General features: G+C 43.0%; 1 protein-coding gene across 1 annotated transcript in view; it reads left to right on the forward strand.

Annotated features, from left to right (window-relative positions):
* The window catches only part of cpne8 (copine VIII), a 68,082-nt gene that overhangs the window by 27,535 nt on the left and 23,047 nt on the right, over positions 1-17,500 (forward strand). Inside the window, exons 5-9 of the mRNA XM_063197788.1 lie at positions 362-401; positions 2,129-2,131; positions 4,910-4,986; positions 10,967-11,030; positions 11,575-11,678. Of these exons, the coding sequence (XP_063053858.1) occupies positions 362-401; positions 2,129-2,131; positions 4,910-4,986; positions 10,967-11,030; positions 11,575-11,678 (288 nt within the window). The remainder of the gene's footprint in view (positions 1-361; positions 402-2,128; positions 2,132-4,909; positions 4,987-10,966; positions 11,031-11,574; positions 11,679-17,500) is intronic.

The raw sequence follows: 17,500 nt of genomic DNA on the forward strand, positions 1-17,500 counted from the left end.
CTAATTCATTCATTGTAGCTTCATTTATTTACACAGACTAGAAAGAAAGCGTTCGTATTCCACAGAATATTGACAGTTTGGCTCTCCTAAACTACCGGAGAACTGTGCCGCCAGGAGAACAAGGAAGTAGCGAGACGACCAATCACAGCGCCTTTTCTCTGCGACCTTCGCAACCGTCTGTCGCGTAGTCAGGATTTTTTTGAGGCGCGCGACGACGGTTGCAGAGCCTCTGCGCGGGGGGTGTGGTCGCGCACAGACGGTTGCACAGGCTCTGCAACCGTCAGCGCCAATAAGTATAAATTGGCCTTTACTGTATGAGACTCTGCTATAAAATAACGTTTTCTTTTCTTTTCCCTGCCAGGTATGACCTTGACTCCAAGAGTGAGAACCTGTCAAAACATGTAAGTAATTCCATGCATCTCTCTGATAACTGATTAGGCAGTGGTCATCCATCACTGTATTCAAAATTAAAACCTCTGATATTGGGTGTAGTATCAAAATCTGAGCCCTATGCACAAGCACGATACAGTATACCATATTAAAATACAGTTGTGGATCCCTCATGGGCCCTCGTTATACTTGGGAACCTGTCACACCAGGACTTGGCATTAACTTTTTTCTCTCACCTGACACTGTGGCTAGTGGTTTTCCTGACTCACTAGCCATTTAGTCTTTCTGCTAGCCAGAGTTTTGTTGTCATTTTTCATTGTTAAGAATATTCTTGCATTTAAATATGAACAATTGATGTAACTACTGTGATTTTCACACCAAGAAATAAGTTACCTGTCAAAGTGGCTAGTGAAACTGAAATTGTTACTTGCCACAGCCAAGTTTTACCAGCATTTGACCAGTTTGCGGGTGCCAATGTCAAGCCATGTGTTTTTCCAACCACGCTTTTACTTGTACTTTTACCACATGTTCGTAACAGTGACAAAGCAAGGTAGAGGGACTAACCTGCTAACAGAAGAAACCGGGTACAGTAGGTGTTCATGTGTTTACCTCGGGTTGCTAGTATTGTTGGTGTGTCAAGATAGTGCTATATAATTGGTGTTTTGAATGATATATTGATTTTTTGTAGAAAAGAATTGCATGAACCATGTAGCCTGATAAACCAGCCTAAATGTGAGACTGGATGTGTAATTTAGTCTGGCCCCGATGAACGATAGATCCGAAGATTGTTGATGAGAACAACCTGATGTTTTTCAAACCGTGCCTGTGCCTGCGCTCTGACCAATCAGCGATCTTTCTCATAGACTGCTTTCCCAACGTTGCAAGCTTCGTCGTCACTCCCTCAAAACCCTGCCAGCTTTGATTCAAAACAAATTCAAAACAAAATCTCTGTGTTGTGATTGGTTCGCCAGATTCAGGGCACAGTGTTCAAAATGTTTTCGATCCGAGGCCAGACCCACTCGCCAGCCAATTTTTTTTGGCGTCCAGCGGGTGGCGCTGGTTTACTAGGCTATGAACCATGCACTACTCAATGTGTGATAAATTAAATGTCTGACAGATTGAAGTCGGCCAATAATCCCATAATCTCCTGAATACAAACTGATAAGAATGTATAGTTTGGTTACACCCTGCCATTCCGACGCACTGCCATTCCTACAAAGATCTCAGACCCTACCTTTAAGGGCATTTGGACCATGACAAAATGATTCACTGATCCTGTAATTGCGCTGTCACTCTCTCCACTTTCCACTCGTGTTGCAACATTGTTGCAAATGTCAATAGAGTTACAACGTTGTTCACGCGCCTCTAAGCACTTGCAACAATGTTTAAATGGCTCGGAATGACAATCAAATAATGTCGGAATGGTGGTGTGTCGGAATGGCGATTGCCCCCTGTATAGTTTAGCTACCATATTAGCTATTCTCATGTCACATAACAGGCCTCTCAACATGGCACCAATGTCATGAGAGAGAAAAAATACTCTTTGTTATGTTTTTGCTCCAGTTCACACGTAGATCTGTGCTCAGGCGCTACAGCTGTAGGCAAGCTGTCTCTTTCAGCTCGTCAGTAAACACCAAGCCAGGTGAAACTAAGATGGTGGTGCTGCAAGACATTATATGGGTAGTAGCCATCGCAGGCATACCGTACAACTGCACATGTTCTTTTTCCCCTTCTTTAGAAAGTCAAAGCAAGCCTTGAGTAAGTTTAGACAGTGTCTTGAACACACTATCCTCTAGGCCCCTAAAGTCTTGGCTGTTTCCAAATCGTCATACCGTCATCTCTTACAGGTCACATACCGGTCATTGTGAAGGAATTCCCTGATTTCTAAATAAATAGCTAATTGTATGAGAAATTATAAATAGCTATCAAACGTTCAATATAATGAATACTTGGGGTTACGTTGATGCTATGATGCTATTTGTCTGATTTATGGTGATTATTTTCCACATGTACTGTATTTATATACAGTGGCATACAGTACATTCTGTTCTATTGTGAAGTAGAGCGCCATACAGTAGTGCAGTATTATGTCAGGATAATATGGAGCTATGAGAAATTGCATGCAGCCCAGACCTAGCCTTGGCCTGCCCCAGGCAAAGCATCGACAGCTGGCCCAGTGGATGTGAAGCTTGCTGGGCTGGAAGAAAGGGGATGGATCTGCCCCACTTCAATGCCACTGTATTGGACTGAAGATGTGGAACAATGCATTCCCTCAGGAAAAATATGATTTCCAACAACACTATTATACAGTATATCTTCCTTCTATCTCAGAAATAAATGAGATCTTGTTGATTTCTGGTCTTTTTCTCCATAAGACCTGACCTCCTTTACAGACGCAGGGCTATTTTTTCTTCTCTTACAGTGAGCTTAATGTACACTGGACTTACATCAGGTTTCACTGAACATTATTCCTCAGAAGTGTATTTTATTGCAACAAGATGGCAAGACTTGGGGCTTTTTGAAAATGTTCTGTTACCAGAACAGCAATGACCAATACATGACTAAAGAACCACTAATGTGGCATTAGTGTATGCTAAATAGTCTTGTCATTGACTAGTATTGCATTCCACTTGTGTAACATTGTGTATTATGAGGCTTTGAAGTACTGCTAGAGAATGAAGGGCAGAGCTGAATTCTGAATTGTTTTCCTTCGAAAAAAAAAATAGTCTCACCATAATATGAAATCTTTTTGTTCCTGAATGACAGCGTCAGAAACACTGAGATGCAATATTTTCCCTCTGGGTAGTTCTCATTCCCCACCCAGTGTCATCTCCAAACAATCACCCGTGAAAAGCCAAGACAAGACACCGAGGTTCTTTGACAGTTCAAATGCAATATCCAACTCCTCGCATCCCTTATTTTTTTGCCACTTACTATTTGTGCACTATCTTGTCAAAAAATGCCCAGAACAGCTCGCGAGGATGCTATATTTAGATGCAACTCAGAGGGGCTGCTTCTATTTTTAGCCTGACTTCGGCAGTCACAGACCATCGCATTCCTGTACATGTGTCGAAAATAGACACGGCAACACCCAGCAGAAAAGCATTTTTAGATTCGGTTCAATATTTAATTGCTCTCAGGTTTCTATTTTCAGACTTGTTACGTAACTTGCTTATTGTGCCATTTGTGATCATGGTGTCTGTAAGTTTGTTGCAGGTCTGCATGCATGCGTACGGTACATGTGCCTGTGTATGTGTGTGTGTGTGTGTGTGCGCACGGCTGCCAGCACATAAGAATGAGAGATCAGATGTGCTTTTGAAATGTGGTCTGACGCCTTTCAGATGATGAATTCATCATGGACCTTCGCCGCTTTACTTTACACAGAAATGGCAGTACAGAGCTGAAAGTATTAAATCTGGTAAAATATGTAATACATAGGTGATATTGAAGCCATTTTCCTGTGTTATCTTGAGCTGCAATCTCAAATGATAAATATCTGGTGATATGCATTTGAGATCTTTTCATTTGGGCTGTGATGCCTTGCTTCAGTCACTCGGATGACATCGATCTTTTCAGGGATGGCAATAGGCATCAATCAACAGTCAGAATGCTGATTCACTGTTGAGTGGCTGGTAAATGTTACCATTTATTTACTCGCAGAGAAAGGTTCAAAGGTTTTATTCACCACAAGACGCTTTTTCACACCTCAATTTGAACGACTGCATTGCCTGCAGGGGCGGTCCTAGAGATAGGTCGACCGGGCAATTGCCCAGGGCGGAAGACAAGACAGGGCAGCACCATTGCAAATAATAAAACAAAGAAACCCTGCCCCCTATATCATCATGAAACTCGCCAGTTAGCGCTATTAACATGTCATTACCACGCTATTGCAATAATAACACAATGGCTGATTTTACCAGCCGTTATAAATGTTTTGTTTTTGTTGATTTTGCAATTTATTTTCTCTAGGGGCGGGGCCGGAGGCAGGGGAAGGGGTGGGGGACAAGCCACCAAAATGGTGCTTCGCCCAGGGTGCCAAGCATTGTAGGATTGCCACTGATTGGCTGTAACCAAGATTATGGTTGAAAGTAGTAGACAAATATGCTGCACAGCATCCATTACCATCCGAGCAAGTGTGCGGGATATTTGTTTACTTCAGGGTTTTGTGAAAGCCCCACGTTGACTTACTGCAGTGGTTCCCAACCTTTTTTAGCGTGTGACCCCATTTTGACATCCCACATTTCTGGGGACCCAATACAGCTATAGATATTTATGACAGTCTAAGATTGGAAATGGTGTGAGAATATAATGGTGTGAGAAAGAGAATATTGAATAATTGTGTTATATTAATTAATTATAAATACATTGATTAGTACTATTTATCAGTATTTTTTTTTACACACTTTCAGACATTTCAGGCAACCCCATTGGAATTCCAGGCGACCCCAAATGGGGTTCCGGCCCTCAGTGTTGAAAAACACTGACTTCCTGGTTATGTCTCCTGTATGTGTTTCCACAGGACTTCCTGGGCCAGGCCTACTGCACACTGGGAGAGGTGGTGGGATCGCTGGGGAGCCGCATGGAGAGGCCTCTCATGTGAGTATGGAGTAGCCTTCTTTTTGGGATTCATTAGCTACTCATTGTAGTCTACGTAGGCCCTAGTAAACTAGACGAACCTGCCGTGCAGCCAAAATCATTTTAGCCTGGTGAGTTGGTCTAGCCCTGGTCCCCCCCTCTTTGGGGTCGGTTTTGGCAAGATGGTGGAGACAGCAAAATGCCTTCGGCTAAGGAAAATTGATCATTTGATTGGTCATAGCATTGGCCAAGGCATAATGACAATGGTTTGGTTCCACTCATAGCCCTCATTTTTCCGTGATCAACGTTTATTGAGTTTCATTGTGGCAAAAGCAAAACAAACACGAAAAGGATTTTTGGAACTGTTACCCTGTCATCTGTTCCTCTTTGTGGCATGGTTTTGACCCATACTGTGACAAAACCATAACACAGAATTCAACACAAGTCAAAACCAGGGGAGAGCAGCAGCACATCGCATAGAGTAATTAGGAGAATGAAAGGAGCGAGCAGCACTTCATAAGAGCAGGCTCTCATTTAGTCTATTCACATCATTCACATGAACCAAATCCAGCACACATGCAATGACATAATTCATTTGAAGCAGAGCAAGTCCATTACAGTGACATAATGGGAAAATCTTGCCATTCTTAATCCTGTGCAATGCATGACCTATCCACCAGTATTGTATGTCATTAAAGCAGACTTTGACTTCACTGACTCACATGACGATCAGAAGTCAAGCCACATATTCAAATTCAACCATCTCTGACGGCATTTTTTTTACTTACAATGTCGTTGAATAATATCATTCATTGTGAACCAGTTTGCAAAGAGATATATTAGGAATACAGGTAGCTAGTTATTATTTGCTGCATTTCATGATGAGAATAAAATTAGGATACAACTGAGGCCCATACCCAATTAGGTGTTATAATGCATTAGTTACCATGATTATTAACCATTGTGTGTGCGTCTGTGTGCACTTCTAATTTAGGTGCATAATGAAAGTGGCATAATTGTCCCCTACTAAAAAGAAAAAACAGACTATGGTTATTTGAGAGGTTCTAGGTAGGCATATTGTGTTTTTGTCTGGGTTTTGTTGTTGTTAATGACAAGATGAAAATGCTGAACGGTAAAGGTTAAGGTTAGGGATGCATTTAGTGTGGGCACAGCTGTGTATGCTGTAGTTTTATTATAATGGGAGTCATAGAGAGCATTCCACAAGGATGGAATGGCAAAGAAATTATGTATGTGAGTGCATGCGTGCGTGTGTGCGTGCATGCGTGCGTGCATGCAAGATGCACAGGCACGCACGTGCATATGTGTGTACACGTGTGTGGGGGCGTATGTGATTTAGTGTGTATGCATGATTCATGATGTGCCTTGTATTTGTGTGTGTGTGTGTGTGTGTGTGTGTGTGTGTGTGTGTGTGTGTGTGTGTGTGTGTGTGTGTGTGTGTGTGTGTGTGTGTGTGTGTGTGTGTGTGTGTGTGTGTGTGTGTGTGTGTTTAAGAGCGCAAATGCACTCATCTGTTCATGTTATATTCTGTAGTGCTCCTGAGAGTGTTACACATGAATGGCTTTATTGAAGAATGACACATACTGTAAGACGATGATGTAAGAATGGGCAGCACTCTCTGTCTTTAACTCTTTCCCTCTCTCTCTCTCTCTCTCTCTCTCTCTCTCTCTCTCTCTCTCTCTCTCTCTCTCTCTCTCTCTCTCTCTGTTATATAATACCCTCACTCTCTGTCCGCTCTCATTCATGCTTTGTCTAACATCACCCTTTCATGCCATCACATAATTTTCATGGTACTGTCTCTTGAACTCAATGCAAAAATGACATGGACAGTGTAATGATTGCATTTTTTTATGAATACTAACCTGGCAGCAGCATCATTGAAAACACATTTTCATTATTGTATGTCATCTCATTAGTAGTAATGGGTAATTGTGGAATATAAAATATACTGTATGTAAAATACTGTATGTATACAGCCCAGTCCTCCTGGCCCTCTGAACCACTCTTCCTCTTTCATCCTCTTTCTCTTTTGTAGATGGTCCCGATTATTGATTAACCCATTTTAGCCTAAGCCACCTGCAAAAACGCCTGCTTAATGCCTAAGCCTTTTTTGGGGAAAGGTGCCCTCTCCCTTAAAACCTAAATATCTCAGCCTCCGAAACACATGAAACAAGAAATAAGCTAGAAACAAGCTAGGACCCTTATCTTGCATTAGAATGTGTTCATTCAGCTGTAACATATCCACATTTTAATTTAAAGGTACTCTCAAATCTCAAGAGCCTGAATGCAGTGTAGAGTTTGTCGCTTCAGGCGCCAAAGGTTAAACAACATATACTGTATGCAGCGTCAGGCTAAAATTGATTAATGTTATAATTTAGTGATTATACATTTAGTGATTGTATGACCTTATTGTAAATAAAGAACATTTTGACCGATCCCCCCATACCCACCCCCCAAACATTTTGAAACCTCTCTCTCATGACATATACTTATTTTTAATAAGTTAGAATAGAACTATTAGCTATTGAAACATGTTCTTTGCTTTCTTTTCACTTGTATGCTATGTTCCTCTTGCCAGACACAATCTACCCTTACTCCTTTACATGAAAAGGTTAGAATTCTTGAAAAGGGAGCAGTGAGCAGTGGCCCTGTGGATAGGGAGGTTGCTGTTTTGAATCATCATCTATGGCTGCAGTGCCCTTGAGCAAGGCACCTAACCCGACATTGCTCCAGGGACTGTAACCAATACCATGTAGTTAAAGAAAAAACTGTGAGACGTTTTTTTTTCTTCTTTTTTTTCTAAATAAATGTGCCAGCTAAGAGTAATGTAATGTAATGTGCTACATGTGGAGATGACAGAAACCATAGTAGGGCCACCCAATCCACAAATGTAGTTGACCCTGAGTCAGACCCCAAGCCACAGTAGTGCTGCCAGAAAGGTGATGTCAGCACACACAGGGGTTGCCAGAGGAGGGAAAAAATGACTCACAGCAAATGAGTGCATAGTTGTTCTGGTGCATGCTTAGTGTGTACTGTGTATGAGCTGTATCCAAGTGGCAGTGCTCAAACGCATAGTCTTTATGGCATTGCATTTAGCTAAAGCTTTAATTTATTCCTAGGCAGTTTACAATTATTTAGGGACAGGTAATTACCGGTTACAGTTCCCGGAACAAAGTGAGGTTTGATGCCATGGTCATGACGGAGGGAGAGGTGAGGGCAGGATTTGAACCTGCAACACTGTGATCCTCAGTCTAACTCTTTCATCTGAGATGATCTATCTAGCCTGAGTAAGCATGAGAGTGTTAAAAGAGACTGGTGCAGCAGACTGAAAGTGGTCCACTGATAACAGTTGTTGTCCATCAAGAATGCCTGGCATGATCTGTAGGCTACAGGTCACTATCACGTTTGTCCAGAGCAGCTGAGAAAATTGTAACGGCTTCTAATTTGAGATAGAAAATATGTTGTTTTCCAAACTACAGTAAGAAGGTCAGTTGTGAGTTGTGGTGGTTTAAAATAGTGCAAGTCAAACCAACATGACCAAAAATATGATCCATGCAGCACATTGGCTGATTTATTCTCCCTAAGTTTGCTCTGTGCTGCAGTTTTGACAGTGTACAAAGCTTATCCAGGACACACCGCATCAGCACTGCGCTCCTGCCTGCAAATGACCCATTTTTATCACTAAAACCATGTGTCAGAAGATCTGTGTAGCTTACATTAGCTGCACAAACTAAACAGGAGCTGGTTCAGCAAAAGCCACATGAAAACCAATTTACATTCAGGTGTATTGGGCCCGTTAAAGGATAACTTCTGGCAATTTCAATATGCTGTTGTATTGCTCACACATACTACCCTTGACTTGTCAGTACCCGGTGATGCTGCATTTTTCGCCTCAGCCCTTTCCGAGATCTGAGCTATTCTAATGGAGGAAGATTTTGTTTACATTCAAAATTTTCTTAGCATAGGCGTACTCCAAGTATTACCCCAAAAGGTATCGCTGTTTGCTAGTTGTCTGCTGATGTTGCATAACCTTTTGGATGTTTTTGGGAATAAATCAAGATGTTTTTTTGAAATGTAAACAAACACCTGCCCCCATTACAATGACCAGGATCTCGGAAAAGGCTGGAAAAAAAAAAATCTCAGCTACTGATAAGTCCAGGGTAGTGTGAGCATTACAACTGCATGTTGAAATTGACAGAAGTTACCCTTTAAGCACAGTGTAGAAATAACACATTCATTTTGGGAATATCCATCGTGATGGAATTAATTAATTGTTCAATGAGGAATTATGTAAATTATGTAAATGTAAATACATACTATATAACCCTTTTATGTAACGCTTCAATATATATATATATATATATATTGTTTGGGCTTTTTATGCCTATTGTGACAAGATAGTTATAGAGAGACAGGAAATATGCGGGGAGAAAGAGAGACAGGGAGTGTTCGGCAAATGACCTGACAGTTGTGCCCAGCCGATTGAGCCACGGCTGGGCCAGATAGCAGATAATTGATGTGGTCTACATAAGGGTGTCATGCAACCTTCGTAAGAATGACATGACACATGTCAGTAACATTAATGACACATTATTGACCCAAACAATGTCAACTTGACATTCCAAAAACCAAATGACACATTATGACAAAAGTCACGACCGTCAATAATGTGTCTAATTACTGCATCTGACATTTGTCATGTCATTCTTATGTCAGTTGCAAGACCCCCTTATGTGGACCAAGTCAAATAAAATGTTACCCATTTTGAGCTGAGCATTTGAGCTGAACATTTAAAAGCAGATTACTAGGCAACTGAAACAAAATGAAAGGAATAAGCTAGCCGTAAAAACTTCACCTAGGATGTAAGCTTCATTCAACATACAACATGTACTGTAAGGTATAATTTTACAGATAAAGAACAACAGAGCACTGCTTTCTTACAGTATCAGGAAAAGAAATGTTATGGATAGAAATGCTTGCAGGACGAGAGAAGTGCAGCACACTCTCGAGCTGACACGTGACCTGAGGAAGGCCGACAGGCCGAAACGTTGTCACATTAAAAACTTGTTTATACAACTCGAGAGTGTGCGGCACTTCTCTCCTCCTGCAAGTGTTTTACTGGTTGCCAGCACCTCTGTTTCTGGTGTGCATTTTGCACCTCCACTCATCATGGATAGAAATGCTGTCATATTTATTTCCCGCTTTTCCACTTTGTCCAATTATTAGAAAGTTATTTATTCTAAAGGGAAAAGACTGGCAGTATAAATTCTGCCAAACTAAGTTTCATTTGGTTACATATCTCATAGCAATCCCTCCGCTGGATGCACTTGGCGCAGGGATCCAAACGTCCTGTTCATCAAATGACAAACTTACCATTGGCCTATTTTACTGTCCTGGAAATGAAATCATTATGCTAATAGGCCTTTGAATATTTTAGGACAGTGGACTGATTATAAAACATATTTGCATATCAGTAATCAACTGCAATGATGATCTAATGTCACTTGGGATTTAACTTCTTTTTAAAAGTGACGCCGTTAGGGGCTGTTGATTAAAACAAATGTTAGAGCTTGAGTTTCTTCTTTTGCATTTTTTTTCTTTCTTTCTTTTTGCTTCTGATATCCATCCTCCCTTATGTCCCACAGCTTCCTGCACTCCTTCATGGATTATCACATCAGAATTTTTTGTAAACATTAAGATTTTTTCCAGTGGTTGACTCTCTATTTTCACATCTCTTTTAAATTATTTGGAAACCAACTATAGCTTCCACACTAGATACACGAAGGGAATGATCCAAATCATCCAGCCGTTTGTATTCATAGGACTTTGCTTGTTGTGATTTTGGAGGGCAGTAAAGTATGTGTCCTGCGCCTGGAGCTTTGATCTACAAGACATATCTGCTGCCAAATGTTTAAGTTCAACTTTTCCTTTGTTCCATTTGTTTAGCTGCTGAATGGCTCTAACATGTCATTGTCTGTTACAGGGGTATTCCTGGTAAAAACTGTGGAACCATCATTGTGACGGCAGAGGAGCTTAGTAACTGCAGGGTGAGCCATTACAACACTTCAGATACTTGAGAACAAGTTGAACTACACGGATGCTCTGAAACATTGCAGATACGTGAAAACATTATAGCAGTATAAGATGTGCATGAGGAGAATCCAGACAGATCAGAACATTCAGATGCATGAAGTCATTAGATACTGCACATGAGAACATCTAGGAGACAGTGCATAAAAACATTCCAACTGCTTTAGAACATTCCAGATGAATTAGAATATTCCACTTGGGTGCTGTTTCTACATAGTCGAATGTTTTTTAATGAGATCATTTTTTTCTCCTGTTCAGGTGTAAAAGCAACATGTGGATAAAAACAAAAACGCCATTGTAACAGGTGTATTTTAGCCCCCTAAATGGGATATTTTTGATTTGTGGATTTTGAAACTCTGTTTACGTGGAAATGGAAGACCAAAACCAATGCCAATATCCTATTATGTGGAAATAGCACCGTAGTGTTGAAGTTTAATGAACCTTCCGTGCACCATCCATTGCCTCACAACTAATTATTTTTACTCTCGTTTCTCTTTTCAGGAATCTGTTCTGTTGCAGTTCTGTGGAAACAAACTGGACAAAAAGGACTTTTTTGGGAAATCAGACCCATTCCTTGTGTTTTATCGCAGTAACGTAGATGGAACGTAAGTCCCCAAGCCAAGTTCTCATACAGTATGTAGGACTGCTAGTGCAATCAAATAAAAAATGCAGTTAAGTGATGTTCTCCCTTTACAGGGGATATACAAAACCCAATATCACAACAATAAAACAAGAATTCAGAAGTTTTAAGTTGGCTAAAGCTTTAGTGTAGCTTTGTTCTAGTTACATTTTTGTTTTGTATTGGAATGTTGCCCTCATCTCTGCTGGCATTTCTAGAACGCTATATCAGAGCTTGTCATGAATCTTTTACATATAGCACCTTTAAATGCTGGAGGAGCTCTCAGGGGTGTGCTGTTTTTCTTTTCAGCACGATCCTCTAACTATGCCGTATGACGGCTAGAAGCCTTACTGTAGCCTTGTGATTAAATGTTCATTAGCTTTGTTTGTGTGGTAGTAAACAATGAATATGTATGTATGCGCTATCAAACAAGGAAGGCGTCTGTAGTCATGGTCACAAGCTGTGAGTGAGCCACCTAAGGAAAGGCAATTAAAGGAATGACATTTTGTTTATCCCTGCCGTTTGAGTTTGTGTTGTGAAACGCTTCCTTGGCCTGCTTTTCTGTTGTAATTAATGCATTTAGCGTTATATAATTTATATTGCAGAAATGTGTGAGTGAATAGCAGTTATAGGCTTTAGGATTTAAAATGCATTACGGGAAAGTGACATTCATTTTATAAGGTAATAACTCAACTTGAAAAAGAATGGTCGTCGCACACTCAGAACTTCATGCAGTTACATTTAATAAGACCAACGTTTCGGCTTACGCCTTCATCAGGGTCATCTGATGCAGATGACCCTGATGAAGGCGTAAGCCGAAACGTTGGTCTTATTAAATGTAACTGCATGAAGTTCTGAGTGTGCGACGACCATTCTTTTTCAAGTTGAGTCTAATTGTCTGCCGTACGCACCTCAAACGGTGTGCGTTTACTGAACCCCAAAGAAAGACTTTATAAGACAATAACTCACCATGCTGCTTTTACATGTCCCAATTTGTTGTGTGCTTTTTGGCACCACGAGGGAATATTCCAGAAAGCAGGGCGATGTGCCTCTCGCGTGCTCTCGGAAGTAGATATTATCCAGTCTTGGAATCTCGTCTATAACATTTTTCAACGAGTTTTCCAGTGGAAAATACCACAAGGGTTGCGTTCATTTGTCCTTCCCATGTCGGCGTTTGGTATTTACCATAATTCCCAGTGGAAAATACCACAAGGGTTGCGTTCATTTGTCCTTCCCATGTCGGCGTTTGGTATTTACCATAATTCCCAGAGCACATGAATGCACGGTTGGTCTCCACCAAGGATAGTCCAGAAAGCATGGTTAGTCTCCTGCCACAGTGTGTCAACTTCGAGCAAGTGCACTGTGAAACATTGCAGCCAGTTAAACGTAAAACAGTAAGTTGCCCTGCTGCCTTAAGTTTGTAAGGTAGCCTTTTACTGCAGATGGGGTCGCCCTGTTCACTGTTTGCTGAAAATACTCAACTACATTATGACATCATTGCTATGACAGTACCGAGAGTTTCACAGAAGGTGAAAACTTTGCCCGCTGCCTCCCGCTTTCATTGAAAACAATTTAACAACGTTGCGCAGCCCGCATGAAAATTTATCTCGGTTTTGCCTTTGCCCCAGTTCCCTTGGCCAGAATCAGATAAGACATATTGCCAAAATGGCCGGAATTCTCCTTTAAGTAAAAGATTAAGACGTAGCAATTTTGGTGACAGGTTATAACGTAGGCTCTGCGCTAAGGGGTTAACTCAACTTGAGAAAGCTTCGAGCTGAGTTAAGCCTAGAGTTAAGTTGAATTGCAAACCAAAGGCAGCAGGGCAACTTGCCCTTTTAAGTGTAACTTGCTTGTAATATTTTACAGTGTGGTAACTCTTGTTTTCGAAGAGGCCTGTGGCTTTGCCTCGACTGAAGGATAAACGTTAGTGGTGTGGATTGGCACTGCCCTCACGATCCGATTCGATCACGATTCGGGAGGTAGCGATTCGATTCGATACGATCCAATTCAATTCTACAATGCATTGCAATGCATTACATTTCTACTGAAAGCAAAGCAAATGTTCCATCAGTCATGATTAATGTAGGATATAATGATGATGAAAGTACTGGTCGTACACCCGCTGGCCTAATTCTTCGGTCAGAAAGAATGCAGCTGCTCTAGAGGTTGAGTCTTGCCATTTATTACTTAAACAGAGATGAAATAATCTAGTGGTGTCGTGTGGTTTTCTATACAAAGACAGAAATAAAGGGAAAAATAGGACAATGCTAAGTTACTCACATTACAAATGTCCCATTCACAGTATCTGCTCGAGGATAATAATTACACGAAAAATACTGCACACACAGTCGTAATAACAGGGTGATAAACAGTACTAAATGCCATAAATAAAGCATTAAAACAACACAGGAAATCGTACAGCATTAAATATATGAAATGCTAACAAAGAACACCGTGCACAGGATTGCTAACGCGCCATTGCTGAGTCACGGAACATTCTAGAGATTTCCAATTACACAGAACGATTGTCAGGCTTCAATACAAAGTTAGAAAGGACTGTAGAAACGAAATAAAGGGCTGTACAAATGAAATAAAGCCTTACAAAGAAAATATGGGTACTTACAGTTACATTCACGCACAACAACACTGAAATACTTCCAAACGAAGTCGGAGAGTCCGGGAATGCGACTGCATGAGAGAGAATGTCCGGGCATGTCTCATATCACGCAGCTATAACATGCATTCAAAGCGTGATCAGTCTCTTAAAGCGACAGCGCCACATTTCTTATAGTCAAGTCACTTACATAGGAAAATGTACACATAAGGAAGTAAGGCATTTAAACATATGAATGCAGGGAATTTTGTACAGCCGCCCCCAAATTTACCTAGTAAATTTGTAAACAACATAAATTAACTGCCCATCAGTTATACTAGTTAGCTACATCACTGGGCATTTCAGGGAGCTCAATTAACTTGGCCACAGGGCGTAAGTAAGTGTTACCTTTAATGTCCACTGCGGCAGTCCGGACCTTACCGTCATCACTGACAATGACCTTACTGACCCGTCCTACCGGCCACATAGCTCTTGGCAGCTGATTGTCCATAACCAGGACAACCTGTCCAACCTTGAGGACTTCTGACGATTCCTTCCACTTCTGGCGCAGTTGAAGGTTGGGAAGGTATCTCCGGATGAACTGGTTCCAGAAGTGGTCGGCGATGACCTGGCTGTGACGGTAGAGTCGTCGCCCCAGCAGAGCTTCAGGCCCATACAAGGCCTGTGGCAGGGAGGCATCCCGCCGCCCCATCAGGAGTAGGTTTGGCGTGATCGGGTCTGGGTCCGCCACGTCGGATGACACGTAGCCCAGAGGTTTTGAGTTCAGGATCCCTTCGACTTCCACCAGCACGGTGGCAAGGACGTCCTCTGGAACAATCTGGTCGCGTAGTACAACCTGGAGAGATGCTTTGACGGACTTGATCTCTCTTTCCCACGCACCTCCGAAATGAGGTGCATGAGGTGGGTTGTATCGGAAGGAGATTTTCTGTCCGGCAAGCTGCTCCCTCAGGGAAGGTTCAAGTTGGGCGAAGGCTTCCTTGAGTTCTCGGTCTCCCCCTCGGAAGTTAGTGCCCTGGTCGCAGAGAATCTCGAATGGCTTTCCTCGTCTTGCTACAAACCTCCGTAGGGCAAGGAGGAAAGAGTCACTGTCCATGTGGGGAAGGAGGTCTAAGTGGACACACCTTGTAGTCAGGCACTTAAATATGATGCCCCACCTTTTCTCATGTCTTCTGCCTATTTTGACTGTGTAGGGGCCGAAACAGTCAACCCCCGTGGACCAGAAGGGAGGCTTATTCAAGCGAAGCCGTGCAGAGGGTAAATCGGCCATTTTGGGGATCCCCGGCTTCTTGCGCCACTTGCAACACTCTGTGCACAGCCTCTGATGCTTGCGGATGGCTTGTCGTCCGCGCAGTATCCAGTATGATCTGCGAATCTCTGCATAGACTCTCTCTGGTCCAGGATGAAGGAGACGATTGTCATAGTCTCTAATCAGTAGGCGAGCGACCAGGTGATCAGGTGATAGTACAATAGGATGAAGCGTGTCGTCCTCCAGATCCTCTGCCTTGCGAAGCCTCCCACCGACTCTTATCAGTCCAAGTTGGTCGAGCGTTGGTGAGAGTGAGCTCAGTCGGCTACTGGTTGATACGGCCTTTCCAGCTTTGAGAGCGGTCATCTCCTCAGGAAAGCTCTCTAACTGGGTCCTCTGTAGGAGAGCTAGCTCAGCTGCAATGCGCTCAGAGGCGCTTGGCGCTGTGGAGGCCGCCCCGTGAAGGGACTGGTGCGTGGTAAGTATGAGGTCCTCCCAGGTCTCGCAGGCATCCAAGTCAGGCAGTGGCATGTTTGTGGTGGAGATGGTGCCACAGAAGCTGCCATGTCTGAGCTCGGTCGCATCATCCAGGATAGTGGAGGGACAGACAGGCCAGTGATCTGGTGAGAGCTGAAGGAATGGAGGACCACAACGCCAGTGACCAGGCTGTGAGAGCTGGGACAAGGTTAGACCTCGGGTTATGTCATCAGCCGGGTTATTCTTTGAATCAACATATCTCCAGTTGCTAGTCCCGACTAGGTCTTGGATTTCTGCAACACGTGTTCCTACGAACACTTTGTATTGCTGGGACTCGGACTGAATCCATTTCAGGACAGTGGTAGAATCAGACCACATGACGGAGCGTGTGAGGGGTACTGTGAGCTCAGTACTCAGTACTTGGGCAAGCTGTGCACCAGTTAGGGCTGCACATAATTCCAGGCGTGGGATTGATAGCTGGCGCTTGGGTGCAACACGAGACCGTGCCAGGACGAAGGAGACATGAATCTGACCAGCTGGATCTACCACTCGGAGGTAAGCTACAGCTCCATAAGCTTTCTCGGATGAATCACAAAACACATGTAACTCCACGTCTTCAGTTGTGATGTTGAATGGGGTGTAACGGCGAGGAATGGCAACATCCTGGAGGTCAGTTAGCTCTGATTCCCATGCTTTCCACAGTGGGAGCAAGTCATCCTGTATGGGGTCATCCCATTGTCGATCGGTTCGCCACAATGCCTGCACTAGCACTTTAGCCCTGGTGGTGTATGGGAGAATGAACCCCAAAGGGTCGTACTGGCTTGCAAGTACACGGTACACTGTTCTCATGGTCACTTCGGTGGTAGAGACTGACCTCTTCTTGTAACCGAGGACATCAGATAGGCAGTTCCACTTCAGGCCGAGAGTGGATTCTTGGGGCTCTGTTTTGTCTGCGGAGAGCCAGAGCTCACAGGCCTCAGAGGGAAGATGAGCTACCACTTCTGGCACATTACAGGCCCACTGTCTGATGTCGAAGCCACCTTTGGCGAGCACTGCTCTCAGCTTGTCAAGGAGTGCTGTAGCCTGCTCAGGACATGGTAAGGACTGGAGGCAGTTGTCCACATAAAAGGCTGTCAAGACTGACTCCATCACATCTTCATTGCCCTTCACATGGTCTCGGACGTGCCTCTGGACTGCGTAAGTGGCGCAACAGGGGCTGCATGTTGTCCCGAATGGTAGTACACGCCACTCATAGATGTCCGGCTGACGGTCTTGTTCCATGTCTCTCCACAGGAAACGCAAGAAAGGCTGGTCGGAGGGCAACAACCTAACTTGGTGAAACATTGCACGAATGTCACCACTGATGGCGACAGCATGCTCTCTGAATCTGAGCAGTACTCCTAGTAAAGGAGGACCTAGGGTAGGGCCAGGCAACAGGTTGTTGTTGAGGTTGTGCTCCTGATGTGTGAAA

Source organism: Engraulis encrasicolus, chromosome 4 (assembly GCF_034702125.1).
Source record: "Engraulis encrasicolus isolate BLACKSEA-1 chromosome 4, IST_EnEncr_1.0, whole genome shotgun sequence".
Taxonomy (NCBI): domain Eukaryota; kingdom Metazoa; phylum Chordata; class Actinopteri; order Clupeiformes; family Engraulidae; genus Engraulis; species Engraulis encrasicolus.